The sequence below is a fragment of the Neopsephotus bourkii genome, unplaced genomic scaffold, assembly GCF_033783945.1.
Source record: "Neopsephotus bourkii isolate Nb327-2 ecotype Australia unplaced genomic scaffold, CSIRO-AGI_Nbou_v1 NB_533, whole genome shotgun sequence".
Taxonomy (NCBI): domain Eukaryota; kingdom Metazoa; phylum Chordata; class Aves; order Psittaciformes; family Psittacidae; genus Neopsephotus; species Neopsephotus bourkii.
The window spans coordinates 1,414,252-1,441,895 of NW_026901034.1; the positions used below are offsets into that span (position 1 = coordinate 1,414,252).

The following is a 27,644-nucleotide window of genomic DNA, read 5'->3' on the forward strand; positions in this document are numbered from 1 at the left end:
TCTTTTCATTAATCATGGTGTTAGCCTGCAGGCCGCCTTCCATTCCTGCTGGATGGATGCTTGGGAAGCAGCATGAGGAGCTTCTCCTGCTCCCAAACCCCCAGAGTGGCTGGGTTTGGTGAAGGAGGTCCCTGAGCACATCTCTGCAGTGTGTGTCCCAGCACACTGCCCTGACTCCCATGGGGACACATGTATTTCGAACCAGAAAGCAGCCATTCCTGACATGGAAACTTCCTGAGGAAGGAGATGTCCTGGGAGGTGTTTGCCCACCGCCATGTGCATCTTCTGGGTCTCCTTTGTTATTGGGGACTTGTCATTTATTGCAGAAGTGGAAAGCTCAGGTTGCGACTTGGGTGCCCTGTACAGGGCAGGGAATGGGGGGGTTCCACAAGCACCCGGACAAAAAAGGTCACTTGTTTGGTGATGGGTTGCTGCCCAGGCCACAGGTCTCTGCCCAGTTTGCCATGAGCTTTGGTAGGTGGCTGGGTGAGTGGTGGAGCACTGCTGTGAGCTGGCACTGACATGGGGCCATCCTTGTCTTGCAGGGCTGTGGACATCCTGAGGACAGCATCGGCCACCAGTCACATGCGCCTACTTATAGCCCGTGACGACGATGCCAGGTAAGAGGTGTTGCCTGCGCTGGGACTGGGGATCACGGCACTTGTGTGCACCAGAGCTGGGCTGCCTTTGAGCTAACGAGGCTGAAAGCCCATGGTGAAAACAGAGGTGGCCAAGGGTCTTTGATAACTGTACACTGGTGGGAATGCACTGGAGCTGTAATGGGGAGGAAGCAAAGCTGGTGGCCCTCGGCTGCAGACTGCAGCTGGTGGCTCCAGCCCAGACTGTGCCAGGTCTGTTGGGCATCCCAGCATCCAGCAGGTTTCTGCAGGAGCACCAGGGCAGCTCCAGCCTTGGCTGAAGGGGCATATGGGCTCCCTTCTGTGGCCTGCTACATCCTGCACAGACCTTTGGATGAGTACGTACAGGGGCAGCAGGATCTTCCCTTTCCTTTTGAGTTAGATACATTGAGTTAAGGTCTTTCTTCCTCAGAGGATTCCTCCTTCTCAGGGAGGACAAGCAGTTTCTCCCTTAAAGCTCTCCCCCTGCTGCTCCCTGGAAAACCTTGCTTTCTCTAGAGAGGCTTGGAGGATTTGAAAGGAGAAGGAAAGAGTTCAGTTTTGTCTTGGCTGGATTTAAGTTGTGTGGAAAAATGAGAGAGGGCAGGGTTGTGGAAACCAAAGTATGGGATTAGTGGGTCTTTGCCTGCATCCCCTGGGAGATCTGGCATGATGTGCTGGGGCATTCTCTCCTTTGCATAGAAGCACGTCTGGACACTTGAGGTGCGCCAGGAACCACCAAAATGAGAGTGGGTCTGGGCAGAGCGGTCATGGGCTGGTGGCACTGAGGCTTTGCACTGCATGTGAGTGGCTGGAGATTACAGAGGAGTTTGCTCAATGTTCCCACATCCCGTTAGCATCAGAGGTGACGGTTTCATTCCTTATCCATCAGCAGCTGTGGAGCGTTACTGCCTTGGCAGGGCAGTAGGAGTGCTGTAATGACAGGGATGAGACTCATTTTGACACAGCAATACACTGGTGGAAGAATTATTTGCTATTAATGACACTATTACCTATGCTCTTCCAGCGAAAATAGCACCTCAGATGGTCATATTAAGTGCAAGTGGTTCAGCAGCTGTTGAGGAAGCACTGGGTGAAGTGAGCGGGTCACACAGCCAGACTTCTTTGGAGGAAGGATGCACAGGATGCACTGCTGCACCCCTGCGGTCCCTGCACTTGCCTTTGTGGGGAAGCAGCAGAGGGCATAACACTGTCTCCTCTGCATGGCTGTTCCCAGGGCTGGTCCCCAGCAGGAGGGATGGGTTGCTGCAGCTGAGCACCTCCTTGCGCCCATCAACAGTGGGACTTGGTTAGGGAAACTTCATTTCTCAGCCAGAGCTCCCAGAGCAGGTTTTCTGCCTTCACCCAAGCTTTCAGGTACCTCAATGTGCCTTCTAGATCTTAAATTGCAGCAGATAATTCTTCAAGTCCTTGGCTTTGTCAGCAGCCCTAGCTCCTTGCTGCATCTCCTGGCAGTCCCAAGCGCCCTGTGAAGGAGCATCTCCAAAACCCACTGAGGGACACCTAAAGGGCAACAAAATAATTTATTTGGCCTCCATTTGCTGTTGGTTATCTGTTAAATCTGCAAAAAAATTTAGCCAGCGTGAGAGTGGGGAATAACCACTTTAGTTAGTTATTTATTTTGTTTAAAGATTTGCAGAGATTTCACTTACGTAATCATCTTGCAAACTGTTTAATACACAAATACATAGTTCCAGGATTAAGGGCTGTGGAAATGGGGAAAGGATTTTTCTGCTTCCTACCTTCTTTCCCCCTTAGTTTTGTCTTTATTGATGCCCTACTATCTTTTAAGTCTGTCCTTGAGAGGAGACAGCTCTTTGGGTTGGGACTGATTTCCCAGGGATTGTCATCTCTGGAGGTGATGCCCACAGAGATGCTGCACCATGAACCCCCGTGAGCGGAGGGCAGCCTTGCACCTTCCCACTGCCCAGCAGTGTGGCTCATGAGGCATGAAAGCTGAAGGAAGATGCAGGGAGGAGTGTAACTCAGTGTATTCACATGCATTCACATGCATGCAGGTTGTCTTCATAAACTCTGAGCACACAAGGCACGCTGGAGGAGGAAACACAAGAGCTCTGGGTTTGGAAGACAGTCCAACCTGCCTGCCAGTTTTCTCAGTGACTCAGCTGAGCAGCATTTTGTTGTGGTTGCCCTTGGGTAAATTTGACTCAGAAACACTATTATTTGTCCCTGGAGTTAATTATAGGCCCAAATTACCTCTGCTTTTAATGGAACTCAGTCCTGGCATGTATAAGATGCATGTTTTCAGCCTGTCGCATCAGCCATGCTGCAGAGAGCAGCTGTAATACTAGAGCTTAAAGCAGAAAATTCAGATTTCGAGCTGGACATGCTGCGTTTGGAGAGTGGCTGGATGTGATTTTTGTCTGTGCTCATCTTTAGCTAATGAGGATAATTTTATTGCATACATGTAATTATTGTTTATTCATTCTCAGCCTGAAAGTTGCAATAGTTCTTTGTTCTGGTGCATTGCACAGATATCATCCTGGTCTTTCAGGTTTATCACTGTGAGAAAGCCAGTTTGCAATGCACCTCGTAGTACTTGCATGATAAAATGCTAAATACATTGTATCTCCACATGACATGCACTGTCATCTCAGAGGAAACGGGTTGTTGCATTAATAGGGCTTGCTCAACAAGCAGAAAGGAAAAGGAAAGCAGTCTTCTTTTCTCCAATATCCAGGAATCAGCAGAGAGGCTGTTGCCAGGGATCATAGAATCACAGAATGGTTTGGGTTGGAAGGGACCTTAAAGCTCATCCAGTTCCAAGCCCCTGCCACAGGCAGGGACACCTTCCACTAGAGCAGGTTGCTCCCAAGTCTCATCCAACTTAGTGCGAATGCCAAGTTATCCCATTTTTCCTGTGAGCCCTGCATGTGAGAGTGGCAGCTCAACCCATGGGCTATTCATCTGGTGCTAAACTGGATAGGAGCTGGGCCAGCTCCAGCAAGGCTGGGGTGTCCCAGGGTCATTGGCTGCTCTTTGGGGAAGGCCATGTATCTTTCTACCCAGAAGCTGGGATGCACGGGTGCGTTTTGCTGCTTCCACAGCGTAAATGGAAAAGTAAAGCCCAGCAGCAGTGTGATGTGCTGCCCTGTGCAGCCAGGACTTGGGCTCTGTGCCGGAGCTGCTGCTCCAGAGCATCATCCCAACTGGACAACAGTGAAATGCTGCAGCTGCTGTGTGGGAAAACTTGCTTTTGTGGTGCTTCGGGTTCACAGCTCCCACTGCCCTGCAGGCTTTGGGTTTTTTGAGACAAGCTATTAATCTATCTGCTGTCACAGCCTCCTCTTTCTCTCCCAGCTGTGGTACAGAGCTGAGGTTTCCAGATGTTCTGCTCTCACACAGACTTTGATATAGGATTCACTCTTTGCTCCCCCAAGAACAAAAGGGCAGGACAAAAAGGTATTATGAGATAAACCAACAATGTTCTGTAGGAAGATTGATCCCCCATTGCTTAATCTGTAGCAAAGTCAGCCTACAGCTGGCCGCTGCTGGCAAACCCCATTATCCCACTCCATGCCATGGGTATGAGCTCTGTTACAGGGATCCTCCAGACCTCAAATGAAAAAGAGCTGGAGAAGCAATTGTTAAAATGAGTTTACCACATAATGTAACCCCATGGTTTGATTTTTCTTAAATAAAGCTGGGCATTTTAGCCCTGCAGGCACCTGACAATTTCGAATGTTTTATTAAGGGTCAGATTTTATATATTAAAGACATCTGGTGTTTAGAAGTACAAAGCAAGACCTGTTGGCATTCCTTCAGTGTAATTCATTCAGCAGCAGCGTTTGGGCATCATCTGTGAATTCCTTCAAATACAGCACAAAATTAATTCTTGGGAGATTGACACCAGAAAGCGTGCTGCTTGCTGCTGGGAGAAGCGTGTACTTCAGGATAGTCATGTGTTTATGTCCTTGCTGGAACTGGGACTGCCAGTATTGACCAGCAAAGCAGGAGCTGGGACAGAGCTACATGATGCAGCATTTAGTCACCATCCCTACAGCGCATGGCTGGGCTAGACCTGGGCTTGACAGCAACCCTGGGCTGGGAGCAAGTAGTTCAGGCTCTGGGCAAATAATGATAAATAGTCTTTTGTGGATAGACTTAACTACATGAAATAAACAACAACAAAGAGTGCTCAGGTCATACCTGCCCTTCCTTATAACAGAGGTTGATGGCCTGGATTTGTGATTGGGGCTGCATTGTTTAGTAAGATTTAAAGAGCTGCCTGACTAGTTGCATTTGCATTGACTAAGAGTTTTTCAGCCATTGTTTTAAGTTCATAACCTGTTCTGTGCTCTGGTGAATTATTATCTGAGGAAAACGTAACAATAGATGACCACAGAAACATCCAGCCCAGAACAAAAACCCGGCTGCTCGTGGCTTGGTAACTACTGGAAATAATGTTAGTTTCCAGCATGTTAGTCCTGCCATCGTAATAGGTCAGGGAGGGACAAGGCCATCCCTGTATGTGTTACCAGTGAAATGGGAGTGTGAATCACCCATAGGAATACAAAGGCTTTACTGGAAAGTTGGAAAAACTCTGCTGAGGTAAGACCTATCCAAGGCTTAATCCGGGGGATCACAGACCAGCAAACCAGTGTCCTGCTGCTATAGGATTTAAGTAGCCTGTCCACTTTCTCAGTGCTTTTACACATATTTCAGTGTCTGATGCCATAAAACTTCTTGTTAAAACAGGCTTGTGGAAGGTAGGGGTTCTGAACAATGCTGTTATCTGTCTTTAAGTCCATGAGTTTAGTTGATAGATACAACTGTGTTAATGCAAAGTACTGGGATTCACCAAGGCATTCCACCGAGTATTGTGTGACGCTTGGATTTGAAATTAGCATTAAATGGAATAAATAAGGCATAGATTTGATGGCAATATTAGATAAAGCAGGCACTGGTCTTTGAAGTTTGTTTAATGAGCTGGTTGTTAATGGGAAGATGGAAATTGCTGAGAGCACTTCCAGCAGGAACCTAAGGAGCTGATGATTCATTCATCGTTTAATACTGTTGACTCTAATCTACCCAATAATATATAACTTCTGTCCCGGTAAAGTACGCAGATGACACAGCGTCTGCTTGTGTGTATGAGCAGTCTCCTCACTGAGGAAACTTTGCTGTGGCTGGCTTACTACAGATTTATGTCTTGAGCTTGTCTGACTGTCAAGTCTGAGAGCTATTCACTCATAACCAGGTTTTTCCTGTGGCCATAGCATCTAGAAGGCACCTTCCCATGGGGATTCCCTCATGCCTTCAAAGCGGACATCTAATGTGGCTACAGAAGCACTTTCAGGGTCCCTCCCCATTGCTTGGCTGCTTGTTTAATGACACATGTAAGAAATTAGTCATCCTTGAGGCTCTTCTCTCTGCCAAAAGGTTGGATCAGTCAGGTAGTACTGGGTTATGCAGGGAGAGGACTACGCAGTTGCAGAGGGGCAGCATGCTCCCGGCAGTGACAAGCCACCATGACAGAGATAGGCACAGCAGATTGATGCTTGAGCATGGCACCCCCTTTCCGTGCCTCCTCATCCCAAAGGATGTGAGAGGCTCACAGCAGCTCAAGGAAGGGTTACAGAAATAATTCAGGAGGCGGTAAACATGGGTTCTGGGGGTTCTTAATGGGCTTTAAAAATTCAACATGTTACATTTGACAAAAGGAAGGTCAAGAAGCAGTTCACTGTTGTGCACAGGTAGTGGTAGCTCATGAGGGGCTCAGCATGCTTGAGTAATTATATGGTGGTCAAACTCAACCTGGAAGCAAAGCATTAATGAAGGCACTTGGGCACTGAGCCGCCTTTCCAGGGATGGTGTGGATGAGGTTACATTGCAGGGATGTAATTCGGGAAGCAGAGGTAGCTTACCTCAAGACAAAGTGATCATGCTAACTGTGGGCTGCCATTCTTCCCTGCTCTTGAATTCCCTGACAAGCCCTTCTGATCTTGATACCTGTATATTTACTGCACACTTTATGCATGCAGGTCTTTGTTAAGGAACTACACTCCAAGAGGTTAGCCTAAGAAGATCACGAAGGACATCACCATGGATGGATTGAGAGTAGTGGGATGCTTCTTTTGCATGTGCTCCAGAAGCCATCTTCCACCTTTACCACAGCAAGAGCTAGGAGGATCTACTTTCTGCTTAGGAAAGGAGAATTAAAACCAGAATAATCTACACTTACCTATTCTAGAAGGAGTCAGCAACAGGCCAAGCATTTTGGGTTTATGTTTGCATAGTTACAGCTCCTTCTGGCAGTCTGTGTGATTTGTGCGCTTTGTTAACAAAACTTTGGAGCCTCATACTTGGGGCTCAAATTATTCCAGCTGATTCCTGGGAGGCTCCATGTGGTGGGGTGCAGGGCTGGGGTGCAGGGCAGGGTTCCTGTGTTCATCAGGGGTTCCTCAGGAAGAACAGTCCCCAGCACCAGTACTTGTCCGTATGTCCCTTCCCAGCTCCTCTTGCCCAAGTTTGCCCTGAACACTTCCCAGAGCACAGAAGGAGCACCCCAAAGCTCCAGCCCATTGCGGGAACATGCACTGCCATGGGATCGATTATTGGCCTCAAGCCTTGCACAACCTCCTGAAGCCAGGGGGGTTACCCTTACGCATGAGGAAGCTCTGTGCTCCCCACTGCTGGCAGGCACTAGACCTACAGATTTAGTAGTAAGCTGCTGCCATCAGAGGCACGGTTGTGGTATAATCAGGTGGGGAACAGTTTTGAGCAGTCACTGACTATGCCCTGGTCTTGTTTGCAGGAGAGAGTTCTCCGAGCTGCTGGAGAAGTTCGGCTCCCAGAGCAACACGGGCTCAGCACGGAGCTCACCGGTCCTGCACAGCGGCAGTGAGTAGCTCAGGATACCTCTGGGGGGAAACCAAAAGCCCCTCTTGCTGCTGAGACAGTTTTCCTTTGCCCAGTGTTATATTGCAGGAGTGGTGATCGGATTTGTGTAGGTGTTTGGGTGGAGGTTTGAGGAAGAGAAGTCCTGTAACTGCTTGTCACATCCCCACACTGCTTAATTGGTGTGCTGGGCAGGTTAACCCATCAGCACCCACCTCTGCAGGTGCAGCTTTCTGCCATGAATTTCAAAGCATCTCAGTAATCATTCATTCAATGATTATTATGTTTTCATTTGCAAAAGGGAAACGTTCAATGACATAAAGGAGGTCAACCTAAGCAAGATGCCAGGGCACCAAATTGTGGGGGTACAGGGAAAGAAGCCATCCCTCTGGCTTAGCATCCTTCCCCTCTGCAGAGGTATGTAGGGCTGGCAGAGGGGTGACAGGCCCAACTGGAATTGTACTGAAGCAGCTCCAAGTTTCTTCTCCATGAGCAATAAACTGAGGTCTTCAAATATCATGTGATTTTTCCCAAAAACCTGGGAAAATCATGTCAGATCTCAGTGTTAAGAGTATGGAAGGAGGGTGATCCTGGAGTATTTGTGCTCCCTGCACTGACTCTGACTTTGCTGTTCAGGCCGGTACCTGGAAAGCACATCCTCGGGCTCCTCCTCACGCTCCCAGAGCCCGCTGCTGCTGAGCCCTGCCAATTCTCACGGCCCCTTCATCGGGAACCCAGCGCATCCCCTGAACACACAGTATGTATGGGTTACACAGGGCTGGCCCTGCAAACCTGTCCCTTGGTCAGTCATAAAGATCATAGAATCATAAGAACGGAACGGACCTTAAAGCTTATCCAGTTCCAACCCCCTGCCATGGCAGGGACACCTTCCACCAGACCAGGTTGCTCCAAGCCCCGTCCAACCTGGCCTTGAACACTGCCAGGGATGGGGCAGCCACAGCTTCTCTGGGCACCCTGTGCCAGCGCCTCAGCACCCTCACAGGGAAGAGCTTCTGCCTAAGAGCTCATCTCAGTCTCCCCTCTGTCAGGTTAAAGCCGTTCCCCTTGTCCTGTCCCTACAGGCCCTTGCCCAAAGCTCCTCTCCAGGTTTCTTGTAGCCCCTTTAGGCACTGGAAGCTGGTCTAAGGTCTCCCCAGAGCTGACACTGTCTTAAAGGTAGATCCAGTAAATAATTCCAGTGCTGGAAGAACTGCTTTGTCCATCCTTATGCCCTTTTTATGGCCATATCACCATGATGGCGAGGAGACTACAGCATCTTCTAGAAGTCCTTGTTGTGGCAGCATCTTGACTGCTCCTGGGAAGCCTGGGCCCAAGAGCTTCCCTGTTGAGGCAGTCAATATGCCTCCAATATGGTTAACCATGCAACTGCTCCCCTTCCTCTCCTCTGACACCCAGGGGGAAGCTGTAGCTTACAGCCCATGAAAGAAACCCTGCACAGCACCTTTATCAACCATGTCATGAGCAGAGTATTTCTCAGCTCAAAGTTTCCTGTGTTTGAATGTTTCTATGTGGTGCCTTTAGAAGGTGTTTCAGGAGCTTGTTTTCTGTTGCACTGCTTCCAGCACGTTGACATCGTGCAACAAAAGCACAAGCACTGTCCTCTTGATGAAATGCTCTGACACCCTTTGTTTTGGTGTCAACAGCGGCTGCTTACAGACACTGCATCCTTTTGTCTGCAGAGCATCTCCTGGAGCATGTGTTTTCATGTGGTCATCTGTCCCTTTCATATTTTGCAGGGTCAGAGGTTGGGACAGGCAAAGCTTGTTTGTCTGTGAGTCTCACCTCCGGGTGCTCGGGGTTGCCCTCTTCAAGAGGGACAGCTCGAAGGCTGTTAAGAGTTGTGGAATTGGGACCATGTTGTCCCCAGCATTTGCAGCTTCCCTTCTTTTGCCAGCATAAACAAGCCAAGTTACTGGTAAAGAGAATCAGCCCTCACTGCAGAACCAGTAAATCCTCTTGCTAAATACCAGCTTATTAGGGATTTGCAGAGGACAAATATTTGGCACCAGAGGTTTAAGCTGCTTGCGTGAAGTGAGAGACCCTTACACAGGAGAGACCAGCTCATCTACTTGGCAGCTGGTTTGGACGAATGACATATCCTTGCTCTGCTGTTAACCCGCTCCAGGCTGTGATATAGGCTGGAGGGTACATGATCTGGTGGCCTCCTCACTCAGCTGCTGTACTGCTTGTCTCCATGGCACTGCCAGTACCCCATGGTATTCTCCAGGGAGCAGCAAGAGCTGTTTGAAATCCCAGACCACTGATTCCTGCTGAGCAAGGTCAGCCACAGAGATGTCATTTTGGCCATGGGTCTTTTCATGCACCTGGCTGCCATCCCTTGTACTCACCACAGGTTGTTCCCAGGCTGTGGCCTCCCATCATGGTGTCATCAGAAGTTCCATCAGCCCATGAAGCAACGGGACTCAGATATGATTCAGTCTTGCCCAAGACAGTGTCTGATATTTTGATTATAAAGAAGGGGTTTACAACTAAATTTTGTGGTATCGTTTTCCTGAAATATTTCTTAGAGCAATGTTTTTTCATCAGACTAAGCTGCATACTGCATTAATACAGTCTCCTTCCCCATCAAAGCCTTTGCCAGGGGCCCACTGCCAGTCTGGGGGTGCTCTGTCACGAGGGTGTCTGACCACTGGGGATGGCATTGCTGTGAGCATGGGGCAGTGACGCACTGGTGTCACTGTGAGGCATGGGATGCACATCAGTAGCTATCGTTGTGTCTCAAGTTATCACATAACACAGGGAAGAGCAGAGACTGCAGCTGGTTTGGTGAGTGCCTGCTATGGAAATAAACTGAGAGAGAGAAAAGCCAGCTGCCCCCAGCCCATGAGGAGGAAAAGGCTTGCTGATCCCACCAAATCCTTCCCCAAAACCTCTCTGTTGCAATGCTGTACATCGGTGCATGTCTGTTCTGTGAAATCTCTGCTCCCACAAACACTCACTGCAATCCCTAAACCTCCCTCCTGGCATGGAGCTGCCTGCTGTGGCCTGCTCTTGGTGGCTGGTTGAGTCCTGTCTAACAGGCAGCTCTTGGAGGGTAGGATTCAACATTGGTGCTCCATCTGCAGCACATATTTGATGGGGCAAGTCATCTCTACCACTGCCAACAAAGTCAATCACAGGAGGTGGGTATTTGCTATAAAGATGCTTAACGGCTCATTTCTTAAGGCATCTTGTGAGATTTTGAGTCCAAAGCTCAGGTAAGCCATATCTGTGTATCCTGAGCTTCAATTTAACCTATGCTAACGGTTTGTTAATAGCTGGCCCATGTGCAAATCAGCATCTAGTGATTTAGCTGGATTCAGACAATAACCACATTGATCCTTTGTGTCCCTTTGCCTATAAAAACCCAGGCTGCCAAATATATTCCTGTTAAAACGTTAGTGTCTTCTCTCTTTATTTGCTAAATGCAAACAAGTATTCCCCAGCATTTGGGATTATGCGAGGCAGTAATCTTCATAAAGCTGCACAATGTCTGCTGAGAAACGTGAGTCCTCACCTCCTCTTTCCATGGTTGGTTGGAAGAAATGATGCAGAGGTAGGAAAAGTTGGGAGAAGCTAGAAGGCTCATGCATGGAAAGAATCGCAGGCAGTTTGTTCAGTGACATGGGGAAATAAACCAGATCACCTGGAATCACCTGCTAACATCTTTCCCTTGCAGCTACTTCACCGAATCAGGAATCCAGAGCATTTCTATAGCAAACTCCTCGGGCTTAGGGCTGACAATCAGTGGTGGATCCAACAGGCCTGATGGCCCCATGGTTTATGTTCAAGAGCTTCTGCCAGATGGTGACTGTTACAAGGTAAGGCAGCGTGGAGACCCTCGGTGACTTTGCGAACAGGGGCCTCTCCTAGAGGCTGTAGCTGTTCTGAAGCAGCTTTTCTAAGAATAGACAAATAATGATGATTTGTGTTGCAGGAGAAGGCTTTGGGCAGAGAGACATTCCTTCCCAATGCTGTGACTTTCTCCTCTTTGTTTAGGATGGTCGTCTTCGACCTGGTGACCAACTGATCGCTATCAATAAAGATTCTTTGGTGGGCAGCACATACGAAGAGGCCAGAAAAACAATTGCAAAAGCCAAATTAAGGTGAGCATATTTCCTGTCATCATCATGGTGCTGTTGGGTCTTGGGCAGAAACTTTTCATTTTATACCAATGTTTGGCTTTAAGAAGCATGAAGCTTCTTAGCCTTAATTGATGCTTCAACCTTTCACAAGTGCCTGTAGGAACAGGACAAAGGGGAATGGCTTTAACCTGCCAGAGAGGAGATTGAGATGAGCTCTTCTGCAGAAGCTCTTCCCTGTGAGGGTGCTGAGGCGCTGGCACAGGGTGCCCAGAGAAGCTGTTGCTGCCCCATCCCTGGCAGTGTTCAAGGCCAAGTTGGACGGGGCTTGGAGCAACCTGGTCTGGTGGAAGGTGTCCCTGCCTGTGGCAGGGGGTTGGAACTGGATGAGCTTTAAGGTCCTTTTCAACCCAAACCCATCTGGGATTCCGTGGTCCTGATAGGTGGTCATATGAGGAAATCTTGGATCATCCTGAAGTGTAATCCAGACCTTCCCAGTGTTCTTGTCCTCATGAATATTCCCTATCACTGCCCAGCAGAGTTCTGCAACAGAACTGAAGTTCAAGCAAGCAACAAGGCGAGTGAAATCCAGCTACACTGGTGCAGGCTATACAGGCTTGAGTGAGATTATCTCAGAGAAAGAACCACAGGCATGGAAGTTCTGCAAACTTGTGCAAAACAATTTTCTTGTTGTTAAAATGTTCTGTACTTGTTGTTTGTTTAAGACATGAAGGAAGCACAGAAGTGGCCTTTATTCCTGGAAGGGGACGGTTACATCCTGGACTGTCAGTTCATAACACCATCCCATTGCCACCTCCAAAGGTTGTGGGAAACGGTCTGAGTTCCTGCAGGCTGAAGGTCCATGTGAGGTCCCCAGAGGTAGGTTGATGTTCATCTTTAAGACTTACCTTACAGACATTAGTCTGTGATCTTTCTTTGATCAGAAAACTCTTCTTTAGGGACACCATGGCAGTCCTTCTGGATGGTGGGAAGTCTGTAATGCTGATGTATGTAGCCCTGGTTTACAGCCAGGTATTTTAAATCTGAAATATTGTTTCTTCTGTCTTGGATTTGAAACATCTGTGGAGGTAATGAAAGGAGTTTCATCTCCAGAACCTGCATTCAGACGTGCTTCAGAAGTCTCAGGTTTTAAAAACACAAACCCCTTCTGTGGATAGGAACCTGCATCTCATTCAACACCAGTCATAGAGCTGGAAGGGATCTCCGGAGTCGGTTTGATCTAGTCTCCTACGCAAAGGCAGGAACAACTTCCTACCCAAAGGCAGGAAACACTCTTTATTCTCCTCTGATGAGGATGAATCCACAGCATTCCTAAGCAGCCCTGTTCTGTTCTTCACTAGTCTAATGATAAACCAGGTTAATTCTTCCCATGAAGCCTTGCTCTGTATTTGTGTTTGCAGAGCCAAGTACTCAAGCTGTGCATGGTGAGACAGTTTAACCACACAACCCTCATGATAATTCAGGTCTGTGGCTGGATTCTATGCATTTGTCACCCCTCTCCTGGACTGGTGCTATTCCAGGTGTCTCTTCTGCCCTCTTTCACATAAGCTTCCGTTATCAAAGGCCATCAGGGTGTTCCCTCCATACAAGCATCATTCATAAACCATCTTTCTTTCCAGACCCTATGGAGGCACAGACTGGCAGGAATGTCATACACATACTGCCTTTGGGTGTAACAGGCTGGAGACATGCTCATGAAAGTCAGCTTTAGCCCCCATATGTGTAGCTGGCTGATGCAGTTAGATCCTTCACTGGCAGAAGGCTGCACTTGTGTAAAGTTGTGCACCTGTATGAAATTACACTGCCAGCTGGAAGTCAAATGCTCCTTTCCTTCTTTTGCTGCTGAAAGATGGAACTTCTAATGAGGTCTGGGCTTCCACACTAGGGAAAGTGTGCTCTAGCACCCGTGCTATCTGCCTGTATGTCCTCAGCACTCATCCTGCGATCCTCTCAGCATCTAAGATCCCAGCTGTGGAAGCTCTGTCTCGGTGGTGCTCAGCATTTTCTACCCTCTGACTATTTTTCTAGCCATGACCTGGCACTTAAGAAAGGCTCCTGCCATGCTCACGGTGATAACTCTGTGTTTTGGGGCGAACGATCAACTGGCTGTGGTCAGACTCAGGACATCCCTGGTAGGTTGGATGCAGAGCTTTAGGGAGAACCTCCATGGAAAAAGCGCACAAGGTTAAATGCACCCTCAGCTGTCAGTCACAGTTCCAGTTTGGCCCATCTAAAACAAGAGACGTGTATGTGGGGCCTTCACTCTTTATAGGACAGATGGGTTCCTCTCTCCCGAACATGTCTATCTTCTGCTTTTTATTTATCCCATCAGATTCTGCTTAACAACTGTTCGCGCTGTTTTCTCTTGTTTTTCTAGAGCAGACATGAAAATCATTTTCCTGTGCCTTCTTTGTCACCAGACATTTGCCCACCAGAGCTTACCGTGTCAGGTAAGAGCCCTGCTAAACTGTTTCCTTTGTGTAGGTGACAAGCACAGCCTTGGTTCCTCAGCGTTGAGGAGGATGGAATTAATTCTGATCAGTGTTTATTCTGCTGTAGTGGAATCTAAAGGGGTGATAATGACCCTCAGCCTGCTGGGAGAGAGTGCAGGCAACAGCTTGGCTTTCTTAACAGGTAGTAATTATGTTTCTGTTTGTCCATAGTAGCAAAATTCTTTACTAAGGCCTAAGAGGTCTCAGGTATTCGTAGGAAACAACCTCTCCCATTCCTATCCTGTGGTTCAGTTGCAGCAGTGCCTTTGCCCATGTGCAAAGATCATGTCAGACCTGCATGCAGCAGGTCTCCTTGCAGGCAACATTCCCTTCTGCTGGGAATGGTCCTTTGAGACACAGTTTGAAAAAGTCAACTAATGAGAGTTGTGCTGTACACAGCGACCCAGGGCGTTCTGCAGTCTATGATGTCAACAAGAGGGGGTGAACTCAAATCATCATGTAGCTTCAGAGGTCTCAGAAATCAAAGGAAACCTCAATAACTGCCATGGTCCACTGTCAAGGGAGATGACCTCCAATAAGATACTCAGTATTCCTATAATATGAAGGTCACTCCCACCACAACCAAAAGATGGGCTTTCCCTAATGAATCCCTAGCAAGTACTACCATCATTCTCATGATTCAAGTTTGCCAGCCCTTCCTTCCCCATGCATTGCTATGGCACTGGCCCTGCTTGCCAATCCCTGTGCCATGTTGTAATTCCCATCTGGAAGGCTGAGAGCAAGATTGCAAGGTAAATTGTGTTTAGTCTATAAATGGGATTAGCGGGAGAGACAGGGAGCAGACAGTGCTGGATTGGGTGTACAGCAGTGCTCTGCTCCCAGGGATGCATGTCTCAACTTGGGCAAGCTCAGCAGGCTTCACGCTTCCATGCTGCTCACTGCAAAGACCCTGGGACTGCCCTTGCTCTGTCCTCCCTGCCCCGAGTGTCCTGCAGTCTTCATTTCAAGTAGGTTTTTCATGTGAGACACTGAGGAGGCTTTGTGTCAGTGTTGTCATCCATGAAACCAGACAACGGGCTTTGAAAGAGCAGCAGGTAGGCCTGAAGCTTGGGCCAGTGACTGCCGCTCTCTCTGTGCCTGATGGCTGCCCTGGATATCTCCATACCCAGAGCTGGAGGGGAAGCCACGTGGAGCTAATCCTGATTACCCATGCGTCAAAGGGTAACAGCTCTGCCCTTGAACCTGGACAGTAAAGTATTGGTGGCCGCTCTGGCAAGCCCATTTATTACCTCTTGCTGCTTCCCAGCTGCTGGCATTAGCAGGGCGGATGAATACCTGGATTAGAAGGATTACACTTGTGCAGCACCTCCCCTGCCTCTTGCTGCCTTCTCCTTATGCCTGGTCCCTGCCCTAATGGGCAGGAGGGGCTCAGGGGAAGTAGTGTTCATTGGCAATCCAGGGCTTCCTGTGAAGCTAACCAAATCCCAGGCAGGGGAAAGAAACTGCTCCCTCAGCACATCCAGTGCCACTGGCATGAGAAACAATCCTGTCACCAAGCAGGGCTGACAGCTAGGGTGTGAGCAGGGCTGCACCTTTCTGGAGTCCGGGAGCTCTGGAGCAGGTAACGCCTTCTGCAGCCCTTTTCCCAGGGAATGTCGCTGTTCCTTATAGACAACAGTTAATAACAATGGGAAAGGTGGGGTTCTCTTCAGGGAGGGAGGAGCACAAGTGGAAGGCCGTGGCAGCAGGGCTTGCGCTCTGGACCATTCCAGGTGGGAAGGCAGTGCTGGTAATGATCTCAGGGCAGCTTTTCACCAGCAAGGCAGGTGTCGTTTCTGCCTCTTTCTCCCTCTGTGCCTGCCTCATAAAGCATGTGGTTCCTTCTACCCAAAACCACTGTCCTGCTCAACTGAGGGTGCAAGGCTTTCTGCAGTCCTAGGGAAGGAAAAAGTCTTGCACCAGTGTTTCTACGCCTTGCTTTAAATCCATTGACTCCCTTTTCCATGGATGTCGTGAAAGCCAAGGCTGCTTTTTCCAATCTTTTATTTTCCAATACCTAAAGGGGCTCCGAGAAACCTGGAGAGGGGCTTTGGACAAGGGCCTGTAGGGACAGGACAAGGGGGAATGGCTTTAACCTGACAGAGGGGAGACTGAGATGAGCTCTTAGGCAGAAGTTCTTCCCTGTGAGGGTGCTGAGGCGCTGGCACAGGGTGCCCAGAGAAGCTGTGGCTGCCCCATCCCTGGCAGTGTTCAAGGCCAGGTTGGACGGGGCTTGGAGCAACCTGGTCTATGGAAGGTGTCCCTGCCCATGGCAGGGGGTTGGAACTGGATGAGCTTTATGGTCCCTTCCAACTGAAACCATTCTGTGATTCTGTGATTTTATACAATGTTCCATTTCAGTTCTGTTTAATCAATCAAAGAAGGCAAAACCAGGCAGACTGTTGGTTGGTGGCTTTTTTTCTTTTCACAGATCACCGTAACTCCAGATTCCACAAAAAAATTGTGATTGGACATTTCCGAAGTGCTATTTTTGCACTCCTAGGTCTGTGGATGGAATGTCCCATTTCAAACCCCGCAGAATCCCAGTTTCAGCAAGGGTTTGCCCCAGTATCCAATCTTTTCAGCAGTGCCCTAGCTCAGCCTTCCAGGACTGGATTTAGTAAATCCTGATCTTTGATTTTTGGCTTTCTGCACCCATTTTATATTTCATGCAGCAAGAGTTCTCAGCTGTGCTCTGCAGGTACCTCTTTCCTCTACCCAACCACTCCTTCATGAACTTTATATTTGCTTTTTCAGCACCTGCTTCAGCATCTAATCACAAAGCTGTTCCAGCCACCAAACCAAAAGTAGCACTGGATCCTCATATCCGTCTCAAGGATGGAAAACTGGAGCTGGTAAGTGGAATGGGCATCTCTTTCCAAAGTGAGATCTCCTCTCAACCCTCTCCCAAGGTATACTATGCAGAAGATAATCCACTGGTGTGATACCTCCTTGCTTCCAGCTGTGAACACAACAAGCTTAAGGTGAATGGCCTCTTTGTATAGATATTGTGTGAAAGAACTGATTGAGACCTTTCAGCTTTGATTCTTGGACCAATGTCACACTTGGGCATGTGACAACCAGGCCAGGGGGGTCACTATGTTGCTTATTTTTTGGAGAGACTAAAAAATGCAAACCTGAATAGATATAGCTGTAGAACTCCAGCCCATCTGTTTGCACCGAGTAAAGCTACAGCACTTGATCAGTGCTCTCACCTACACACACATCATCCTCCACCAAACTGCCTGCTCCAGCTAATTCCCATTCACCTCTCCGGGATACCAACCAGGCTGTGCTGGGAATAGCAACTGTGATATGGGGTGCGGGGCCAGTGCCCAGCTTCTGAAGGTAAAAAGGGAGAAGAGGGTGTATTAAAGCATCCCAGCTGTGTCTGAAGCGGAATTTAAGCACACTTTGCTCTCTCTTGGTGATTTCCCATGCTCCAGGGAGCTCCAGAAGTCTCCTCCTGGCAGTTGCACCTCCCTTAGACGTAATGCATTTGACTCAGGGCTGTAGGTGAAGGCAGCTGCCCTTCAACCTTGCTGCTGTCGCTACTGGGGTGACGTCGGGCACCTCAGTGTGGGCAAGGGAAGGCTGAAATACGGGATATCTCACTGAGGATCCAACCAGAACCACTGCTCCTTTCATCATTGTATAGAAAATCCATCCCATGGGCACCATCAGAAGGCAGGGAGTGGAGCTGGCCGTTGCTCACGGAGACCCCAGTGAAGGGCAGAGTGTCCCTGGGGGGGATCCATTCCCCCGCTCTGGTTTTGGGGTGCATAAAAAAGGGAAAACCCCCTCCAGCTACTGCTGGAATTTGAAGGGCCCTTGTGCAGGGCCCGGGGACTGCGAGGGGGACCCGATGCCACGAGCATCTGCTGCCACCCGACGGCAGCCGGAGCGCTCGCCCTTCCGCTGCTCTCGGGAGGGCAGCTCACAAGCAGGAGCTTCTCTTGTAAACCCGCTTAGTTCTCCCAAAGCAGGATTTAGGACTGCGTTTTCGCAGCGACCTCTGCTCGTCACGGATATAAACGCAGCTCCTCTCTGGTGGGAGGAGTGAGCACTCTCGGTTTCCCCTTTTAAGAGCCAGTGTTACGAGTGGGCAGTGATGGCAGGGTCAAGACATGCACAGTGATGCACCGGCACAACCTGAGATGGTTTTGGGGTGGCCCAAGCCAGGTGTCAACATCAGCACCCCAAATCCCAGCAGCCTGCAGCACCACCTCGCACAGGGGTGGTAGGCAGGGGCAGCCCATGAACAGGGACAGGTCCCATGGGCTTGCTGGTGATAGGAATATGCACAAGGATTCACCTCCAGCCCCTTCCCATGGGACCGTGCTGGGCCATATGTGTGCAGGAACTGTGTGTGCAGCCTGGGACAGGCAAGCGTTTAACTCTGGCTCTTTCCCAGAGTCTGCTGAGCTTGACTTTGCCTTTTTAAAGCTTTTACTTGCTGCTCCCAGCAAAGTGGGGTTTGCACAGGTTTATCTGCTTCTGTGTGGTGCCCTAGGGTTGAACAGATAATATCAGTAAAAGACAGAGCATCAGGCATAATAAGAGAGCAAAGGATGCGGTGGAGAAGCAAGATGCTTGAATGTCTCCTGTTGCCAGGGGAAATACTCCGTGAATAGATTTTATCTCCTCTGTCCCAAACAGTAAGGGAAAGAGCAGAGGCTGAGCTCTTGGCAGCTGAGCCTTGTTACAGCTCTACCAGCTTCTGATAAAGCTCCTGACAGTCTGTTATAGCTGCAAATTTGATTACAGTCTGTATAAAATGTTCTTGGAGGGATGTGAATGTATCCCTGTCTTTCAGGAACAGACATTTCTGTACACATGTAGGAAGAGAGAGGCTGGAAATCTAGCCCAAGCCTGCTCCTTTGGGAGATGCTGCCTGAGAGCCACTTCCAGCAGAAACCCAGCACCAAGCATCTTCCCAGCACTTCCTGCAAAGAGCTGCTTTTCCAATATTTTTCTTTTTAAAGGCTCCTTGTTTCTGCTCAAGGTTCTGCAGTATCTTGGTCTGGATGTGGCTGAGGAGAAGAAGAGGCAGTTACGTCAAAGCTTGACCACAGACTCGCAGGGGACAGTGGCCTATGGAGGTGAGCAAACAGCTCTGTGTGTGATGGGCTTTTCATTTCTGCATAGCTTTTCTGGCTGCTAGGAAAGGACAGAAGTATCTGCTGAAGGGTGGCAGGTAAGAGCCCTGCCTACATATTGCTGTAGCCTCAAAGCAGCTAAGAAAAGTCACTAATACAAAAGAAGGCATTTGGCAGGAGCGTATATAAAATCAGAATAAAAGAAAGCTGGGGTGAGAGCTTACTTTACCTTCAACCCCAGCTTTCCTGGTGAGAGCTGGCCAGAGGACATGCAGAAGATAGAAGCCTGCTCTGATTTCTGTGACGTGCTGGAGCTGATCTGGCCCACAGGGTCTGCTCCCTGGAAGTTTTTCCACAGAACTTCAAAGCCATCAGCATTGTCTCCACCAGGCAGAGCATCTTGAATGGACGTTGTGCTGAGTGAGCCATGGCATCTGGAATCATGCACCTCTCCCAAGAGCTAAGGGCTTTGTAGTTTGTGTTGATAGAAATAAGGACAATTAGGGGTGTTTGGCAAACATGCTGGCAGTAAAGACGCTGTTCATGTGGAAAGGCTATAGCACCCTGGTGCGGTCCAAGGGGTGAGGACTGGAGGGGCTGGGACCCAGTCCACCATGCAGCTCCTCATGCTGTACTTCCCTCCCTATCAGGAAGCAAAATGAACCTGGATTTTCAGACTTGACAATGTGACACCTTTTCTAAATGCTGAAGACATTGAGTTGGGGCTTTATATGTTGTTTAAATAAGCAGCATGAGAAATGCCAGCAGGCACGAGTGTGCCTTCTGTCAGACAATTGTGGTTTTGGCTTAAATTATTAGAACTCTGAGGACCACAGCCTAAAAACTCTGCTGTGAAAATATCTGGAGTTTGGGGGCTTCAAAAGATGAAGTCTTTTTCAATTGGGTAAGAAACAAGAGTCTGGTAAAGAATGTCAACAACTTAAGTTCGATGGGATGGCCCAACAATCCACGAGTGTTTGAGAAGACTTTGGCAGTCAGTGGATATCCCCACAATCATTGGCATTTTCTCCTACCACACTTCTAGCACTTTTCTCTTTCAGCCTGGTGAAAACTAGTTCTTTCTCGCAGATCTTCTCCAAGCACTCAGGGATCTGATGCAGGAGGAGCTGGACGTGTCTGGTCTGGATTCCAGCTCCATGCTCTTCACGCAGCACGAAGTGGCCAGTTTGCTGGATACATCAGCTTTTCACTCTTCGGTCAGTCCAGCGCTCTTCTACACTGAATCTGTGAATCTTCCCTGTGAAAGTCATGAAATTCTGGATGGGAAAAGCTAAATTACAATTTTATCATAGTTCTAGAGCTATAAAGGGAAAGCAGAAGTATGCATTAATCCTTTTGTTCATAAGAAATGCTATAAAAGACCTCAAACTTATCATTTTTAATAAGGAAATTATGGTATCTATGGGATGATACGAAGGAAGCAGCCTGGCAGGGATGCAGAAGGAAAATTAGCTATACTCAGTCAATTCAGCTCATTTCACCTGGTTCACAAAACAAAAGCTCAATGTAGCACAGCTATTGGGGCTGTGTCAGGGATCAGAGTGAAATCCCATGGGGTGCAAAAACATCTCACAGTTGGATTCTTTAATGTGCCTTTTGATATGTTGCATAAAACTGCTGACTCCTTTTCAAAGTGATTCTGATTCACCCTTATTCCGGGTAAGGAAAGGAATATGCCTGCCATAAAGCCCCATGCCTTTAGTAAAGCATAAGCAGCGTGTAATGTCTGTCCTTCTGCCTTGCAGACCTTTGACTCTCTCAGCTGTAATGGCAATGAGGAGCTGGAGCAGCTGCAGCTGGAAATGATGGATCTACGGCAAGAAGTCCGAAGGCTAAAGGTGCATCCTATCCTCTGAGCAGATTCCTTGGATGGTGCCTTCTGATGTAGCTCACTGTAGTTTATCTGAGGGTAATGGTGTGGCTCGACTCTCTTAAGAAGTCACCAGCTTGCATTTTGTTCATTCCTCATTACAAAGGAGACTCACCCTCAGCTCTCCTTAACTGCCTCTTCCACACTCTCAACCTCAAACGAAAACTGATTTGTTCCTATCACTTGGAACAAAACTGATTTGCACTGAAAGTATGCTGTCACTTTTTTTAGCATTGAGTAAATGTGTTTAAAACTACACAAACATCTCACAAATAGCTCAAGTCCTTGAATAACAGAAGCACATCCTCTAATCCTGACCCAGATGCAGGTTGCTGGCACGGATGTTAAGCACCATGGCTGTGTCTAGGTGGATCTCTGCAGGCATGTCGCAGCCCCAAAAGCATTGTGCTGAGGACAGTGCACATGACTGCTGCTGTAAAATATTAGTATAGGGGCTACAAGGCCAGGGCATCTTTTGGGAAAGTCCTATTGCTTGTTGTTTCTAATGCAGTGAAAATATTTTCTGTAGTCTCTCCTGAAAGAGATGGAGAACAGCAAGAAGTTGATGGAAGATGAGCTTCAGAGGCTGAACCAGGTTGGTGAAGAGGTTGATGGGGGCCTTAGGGTGGTTTTGGTGGTTGGAAGCAAGTGGTGCATTCATGACGACTTCTCACTGCTTCCAGAAAGCACTGGGGTTCCTCTCTGAGAACCGGACACTGCACAGCAAGCTGCAGATGGCAGAGGTCGTGCAGAGACAGGCTCACAGTGCAGAGCAGGACTATGAGGAAGTGATCCACTTGCTGGAAGCTGAAATTGCAGAACTGAAGATGCAGTTGGCAGGGAAGAAAGCAAAACACGTCTCTGAAATAGAGGTAATGCAAACCCTCAAGCTGGGAAAAGCCCCACAACCCTCCTGGATCCTTCTTGTGTACGTTCTCCTCCTATTTATAAAGGAGAAAAGGAACATAGTACACACATCATTTGCTGTGTATGACCACAAGGTCAACATGATCTCTAGCTCTGTGTTACAATCTGTATCATTTCCACTGTCCGTTCCAAAAGAATAGTGCTTTTCTGTCTGTAGCAAATGACATAAATGGGTGTTTCCAAAAGCCAAGGCTGAAGTGTCATCGCCACCTTTCTCTTCTCCCTCCTGGTCACAGGAGGACATCCTGGAGCTGAAAAGACAGTTGTCCCTGGCTGACGGCCAGTTACGAAAATCAGAAGTCTCACGGAAGCGCCTGGAGATCTGCAATAGGAAACTGCTCCTGTTTGTGCAGGTGAAGTGCTGCTGGTGGCATCACTGTGGCCTCTTACCTTAGGGGTGATTTTGCAAGTCCAAATAGCTTCCTGCTCCATAAGCAAGAGATAGTTATTTATTTTGTCTATCTCATCCTAAAAAGGCACTGTCTGTTGGTTAGGTGAATTTAGGAAATGAACTCATATATCTTCATATACCCAAGAGCTGTGTACAAGCCGTGGTGCAGGTTTTGCCTGGTGGCTCTGCTATCCCCGGCTAACCCCATCCCACCATGATGCTCCAGCTGAGGCTGTCGAAATCATGTCCTTTAACCTTCCCTTTGTATAACTGATGGTTGCTTCTCTACACAACAAATGTGAACTTGCAAAGTGGGTTTGTTCTTCCAGTGCTTTTTTCCCTCCAGATTTCCTGCAAAATCTCACCCCTAATCGCTTTAGTCTTTTAATAGACTCTTCTTCCACTTCACTACCTGTATTGGGAATACAAGCTTGTGTAATTAGTAAGCTAGCCAGCATGGGAAGCACTAGTATTCAGTATATTTGCTACATCTACTAGTAGGATGTCCCAAGAGCTTTTGAAATCAATAGGAAACAGTGGAGCAAAAGGAAGTATACATGCTGTGTCCTGTGCTTCAGAGAAGGAAGAATTAAGATGCCTCTAGACTGCAGCACTACGTGCTGGTGCCCACGCGGTTTGGGGCTGGACTTTGGAAATGGATTTGACTTGGCCCCAGGGTCAAGCATCAACCACTGGAACAAGATGTCTTCCTTTCCTATACATCCCTCTGCAGTGTTTAAGAGCTCACCAACCATGCATGGTAATGAGAGCTCGTACGTGCAGGTACAGTCCAGAACCCAGGGATTGCCAGTAATGATGATGAAGGCTTGCTGAAACACAGCACACAAAATTGTTCTTTGGAAGAGTATGTTTATATTGCATTTCATATGTTTCAGTGTTGGTATTAAAATACGTAATTCAGATGTGTCTGTATATTTGCATAGGCTGTGAATGTTGCCTGAGTTGCAAAAGGCCTTGAGATATTTGCTTCAAGGGCAATGAATAAGCAGAAGCTGATTACTTTCATATTCAATCTGATCACCAGGAAAAGCCCATGGGGTTTGTTCTCAAGAATTATTCATTCCTACAAGTTTGAAACCTTTTTTTCTCTCTCTTTTTTTTTTTTTTTTTTTTTTTTTGTTGCATGGCAGAACGTTCACAAGGTCCTGAGCGCAGCCCGTCATTTACCAGATGAGAAAAGGTAGGAGATGGCTTCTGGGACTCATGAACAGCAACGTGAAATGTCCTTTTCTGACCTTTCTTAGGGGAAGGTGATTCACACGTAACCTACCCAGAGTTTCTAAACATACTGTCACTTTGGAAGTGAAACCCTGGCAGAAAGATGATCTGGAGGCTGCTGCTGGATTGGCACTTGGTGGGGGCTGGCCTCTGCTCAGGCTTTTTTGGGAAGTGAATAGATGAAACATTCCTCTGGTTAAGTTGCCCTTGTTAGCAGAGGCCCTAAGCAGATTGCCTTAAAGAAGCTGCATTTTAACCCATCTGCTTTTCCTAATATAAGCCAGGTTTTGGCTTCAGGACCATGTTAATTTTTATTAGCAGTTGCAGTAACTGACAGAATGTAGACAAACAGCTAGCGTGATTCTCAACTGCATGCGTTGTTGCAGGAAAGAAGCTCAGATAGGTACAACCCGCATGTATCTCCTATCACTTGGAACAAAATGTATTACAGCTCTTGGGTGTGTTGTTATCAGGGTAAGCCATTGGAAGGTCACTGCCCAATGATAATGACCTGAGCCTTGGAAAAAAAGTCAGTTTGAAGACTGATGGGAAACCACTTTTAAGTTTCCAAGATGGTTGCTTCTAATACAGTGAGACACACTAAAAAATACTTTGATACCTGTCTGTAACACAATGATGTTTAGGTGTAAGTATGTATAAGAGTCTCCTGTGCTATTGAGAGATCGAGGTGCAATCTCCCCTGAATACACAGAGTTTACATAGAATATCCTTCATGGGAGGCTGGCCAGGATGTTCAATGACCAATTTATGATAGATGTATTGATGGCACTTTCCATGTTTATAAGAATCAACAGTGAAACAGAAGAGGATAAAACAGATGCAGTTTCAGATACATCTCTTCCATCTTCAGATCTTGTTGACCTTTTGCTATCAGAAGCTAAAGAACTGCTAGCGCCAATCCTCTCCAGCAAGGACGGTAAGCACTGAATTAACTGGAAAAACCTGAATCCAAACAAATCTCCAGGATATCTCTTCGGGTTATTTACAGTTTCCACCACTTTCTATATCCATATTTTTTTTTGCCATACCAGTTAAGCCTCCTATACATGTACCTGATGCTCTCCTCCTATCTGAGATGTAATTGCCTTCCTTGTATCCATGTGACTTATCCTTGAATCCAAAATGCAGACCTGCAACCTAAGGAGGCAAAGGGTGTGATCTGTGCCCAGGGCCAGAAGAAAAGCATTTATCCAGGGGAAAAACTGAACAGGCAGGAGGATGGTTTCACCGAACCATAGAAACGCTGTTTGAAAGGAACTGCTGGAAATCAGGAGTCAAATCTTCAGCTCTAGGTAGGGCCATCACATTAGATCAGGTCTGTGGCAGGTGTGAAAGCTGTGCTTTCAGCTCTAGTGCTGAAGGAGATCCACATTCCCCAAGCTGAGTTACGCTGTTGTGAAGATTTTCCCAGCATCTAGTCTGAACACCCCCAGCTGCAGTAAGTGGCCACTTCCCCAGTTATATTGTCTCCCACTGCCAAGGAGAGCTTGGCTCTAACATCCTTCTAACTGCCCTTGGGTAGGAGTGAGATTGTCTCTCAGCCTCCGCTCTGCCAGGCTAAACAAGCCCAGCCCCCGGCCCGCCAGCCTCTCCTTGCAGGTTATGAGCCCTGGGGCTCTCTTTGCTGGACCACGTCCAGTTTCTCAAGAGCTTTGTACCAGGAATCCAAACCTTTGTTACACCATCCAGGCATGACTACAGCAATGCTGAGCAGATGAGAACAGGAATCTCCCTGCTTCCTTAGCATACAGTCAGCCTTGACTCCCTTCCTTTTATATGTCTGTGGATGAGAGAAAATTAGAGAAAAGGCATGTAGCTCCAAAGGAGCCAGAATTAACTTTCCCAGTCCAGGTCTCTGAGCTCAGTCCGTGAGCTATAAAAATGTATTGGCAGCAGGTATTTGACCCCACTTGCCTCTTACCATGTAAAACAAGAGTTTCTGTTCTCCTCCATGTCATGACCAGGTGAGTGTGCAGCCCCAAATAGGTGCCCAGTCTTTACTCTTTGATGCTATTCACCAACTGAACATGGCCATGGGCCAGCGTTGTCTTGTTTCAAAGCACAAACAGAAGGAGAATAATTGTAGGTTTTAAGGAGCACCTCTGATATATGAGTGTGTCAGCATTTTCTGAGTTCCTGCATCATTTAAATGTGCATTATCATCATGCAGCAGTCCTACTTGAATTGGGCATGTTTTCTGACCCTACACTTATACTTGACTGTGTGCTTCCATCTGCAGCTTCACCATGTGACAGGGACCAGTGCCTGCCTGCTGAAGGAATCCCGAATTACAAGGAGTAGGTGTCAAAACTGCTGGTCTGTAATACACATACTAAAAATTCCTGCTTGTTTGGTCGGGGTATTTTAATCAAATTTTTTGCTTGACAACTTTTAAGCAGATAATCAGGTAGAGGCCTCCAGATGGCTGTGTCACAGAAATACATCCCTTCCTAGACAGCAAAAAGCTTCCTGCCCTCCACAGTAAAGTACAGTGTGAATCCCTGGATCTCTTTTGCTTTCTAAACTGTTCTTTTTCCTTCAGGCCAGACTAGAGTTTACAGGTCTATAGCTTGTCTAGCTGGCATTTTTATAAACCACTGTGTGTCCTGAGTAAGGGAAAAAGCATCACTCAATGTGTTAATCTTTTACATTGGGGTATCAAGAGAAGTCCCAGCCAAGGAGAGCAACATGGCTTTGTTTGCACCTTCAGTGTCTTAAGAATTTCCCTAAAACCTCTTAAATGGCTTACATTTAACAAAGCCATGTCTTAAAGATATCTGTTGAAACAGTGTTTTGAGACCTAAATGTCTACCTCCACTGTCTTAGCTGATCACCTTAACTCAACCTGAACATCTGCGAGCACAGCTTTTAGTTAGGCACACAGTAGACATTTGCAAACCATGGTTATGAAAAGCATCTTCAGACAAACAGATGTCTGGCACAATTCACTTAGCCATGCAAGATCCATGGACTCCTCCTCTTTCCTAAATAACCAGTGTTGTCTTCATGTTATCTTTTGTGCCCTTCTCCCCAAACTATGTAAAACACTTCACTCCTCATTTACAGCCACCTTCATCAGAAGACCACGTGGCCCCCTCCCGCAAGCCAGCCCAAGAGTGACCAACCACAGCCACCAAGTCCAACCACCGAACTGCCCGAGAAGCCCACCTAAACCTCCCGTGGCTTGCTCCAGACCACCACTGTCCATAGCACAACTGCTGCTGTGCTGGGAGATGGGAAGGACATATCACAGGTGCTTCAGCTTCCAGGCAAACCAGACTGAGAAATGAGCTTTTGAACACAAGACTAACTCTTCCTAACTACCCAAGGCTTTTTCAGCAACCTCCCCTGCGCGTCTACCTCCGAGTTATCATACAAGTCTATTTGCTCATGGTTTTGCAGCTTTATAGCAAAAATACTCTCAAGAGGCTACAAGGGCCTGAATTTCACTGGCAGCCTTTTAGAGCTTGTATTCTGGGCAGTAAAAGAAGCATGAACATACTCAAGAGACTCAGGGGTCTCCAGCAGATACCTTTTGGTATTTCATAAGAAAAACCAAAGCATATTTAGTGACTGTAATTAAAGCAGCTTCATCTGTGGCTTCCTAGCTGTCTTGGGATAGGTTCTTCTCATTTTATTCTATTTGTATAGCTTATCCCAGCCGCAATGCTTGAAATGCAAAGCACCAGCTCAGCTAGTTGGTGGGCAAAGAGTGCAGAGATAACCAGCTGTTTGCTACCAGTGAGGACATCTTGTTGAACACCAAGCACTCCCCGGAATCCAGAGCACATAGTGAACATAGCTCAGTAAAGGCCCCGCAGCGTCACTTGGAAATTAGATACACATGATGCAAGATTGTATTGCAAGATAGCAGTGAATGGGGTAGAGCTCTGAGATGAACAGAACCTCTGGAAAATAAAATGGAAACTCTACCCATAAGGCAGTTGCTTTCTGGGCTGTG

At 47.7% G+C, this 27,644-nt stretch overlaps 1 protein-coding gene across 1 annotated transcript in view; it reads left to right on the top strand.

The window, feature by feature from the left end:
- The window catches only part of LOC133210902 (syntaxin-binding protein 4-like), a 43,217-nt gene extending 16,236 nt beyond the window's left edge, over nucleotides 1-26,981 (top strand). The window contains exons 5-22 of the mRNA XM_061350740.1: nucleotides 546-620; nucleotides 7,417-7,502; nucleotides 8,136-8,256; nucleotides 11,200-11,341; nucleotides 11,520-11,626; nucleotides 12,328-12,481; nucleotides 14,001-14,073; nucleotides 16,873-16,970; nucleotides 19,121-19,217; nucleotides 20,304-20,431; nucleotides 20,981-21,073; nucleotides 21,635-21,700; nucleotides 21,789-21,977; nucleotides 22,269-22,385; nucleotides 23,575-23,624; nucleotides 24,469-24,599; nucleotides 25,923-25,980; nucleotides 26,750-26,981. Of these exons, the coding sequence (XP_061206724.1) occupies nucleotides 546-620; nucleotides 7,417-7,502; nucleotides 8,136-8,256; nucleotides 11,200-11,341; nucleotides 11,520-11,626; nucleotides 12,328-12,481; nucleotides 14,001-14,073; nucleotides 16,873-16,970; nucleotides 19,121-19,217; nucleotides 20,304-20,431; nucleotides 20,981-21,073; nucleotides 21,635-21,700; nucleotides 21,789-21,977; nucleotides 22,269-22,385; nucleotides 23,575-23,624; nucleotides 24,469-24,599; nucleotides 25,923-25,980; nucleotides 26,750-26,855 (1,891 nt within the window). The 3' untranslated portion in view covers nucleotides 26,856-26,981. The remainder of the gene's footprint in view (nucleotides 1-545; nucleotides 621-7,416; nucleotides 7,503-8,135; nucleotides 8,257-11,199; nucleotides 11,342-11,519; nucleotides 11,627-12,327; nucleotides 12,482-14,000; nucleotides 14,074-16,872; nucleotides 16,971-19,120; nucleotides 19,218-20,303; nucleotides 20,432-20,980; nucleotides 21,074-21,634; nucleotides 21,701-21,788; nucleotides 21,978-22,268; nucleotides 22,386-23,574; nucleotides 23,625-24,468; nucleotides 24,600-25,922; nucleotides 25,981-26,749) is intronic.
- Nucleotides 26,982-27,644: the final 663 nt, after the last annotated feature.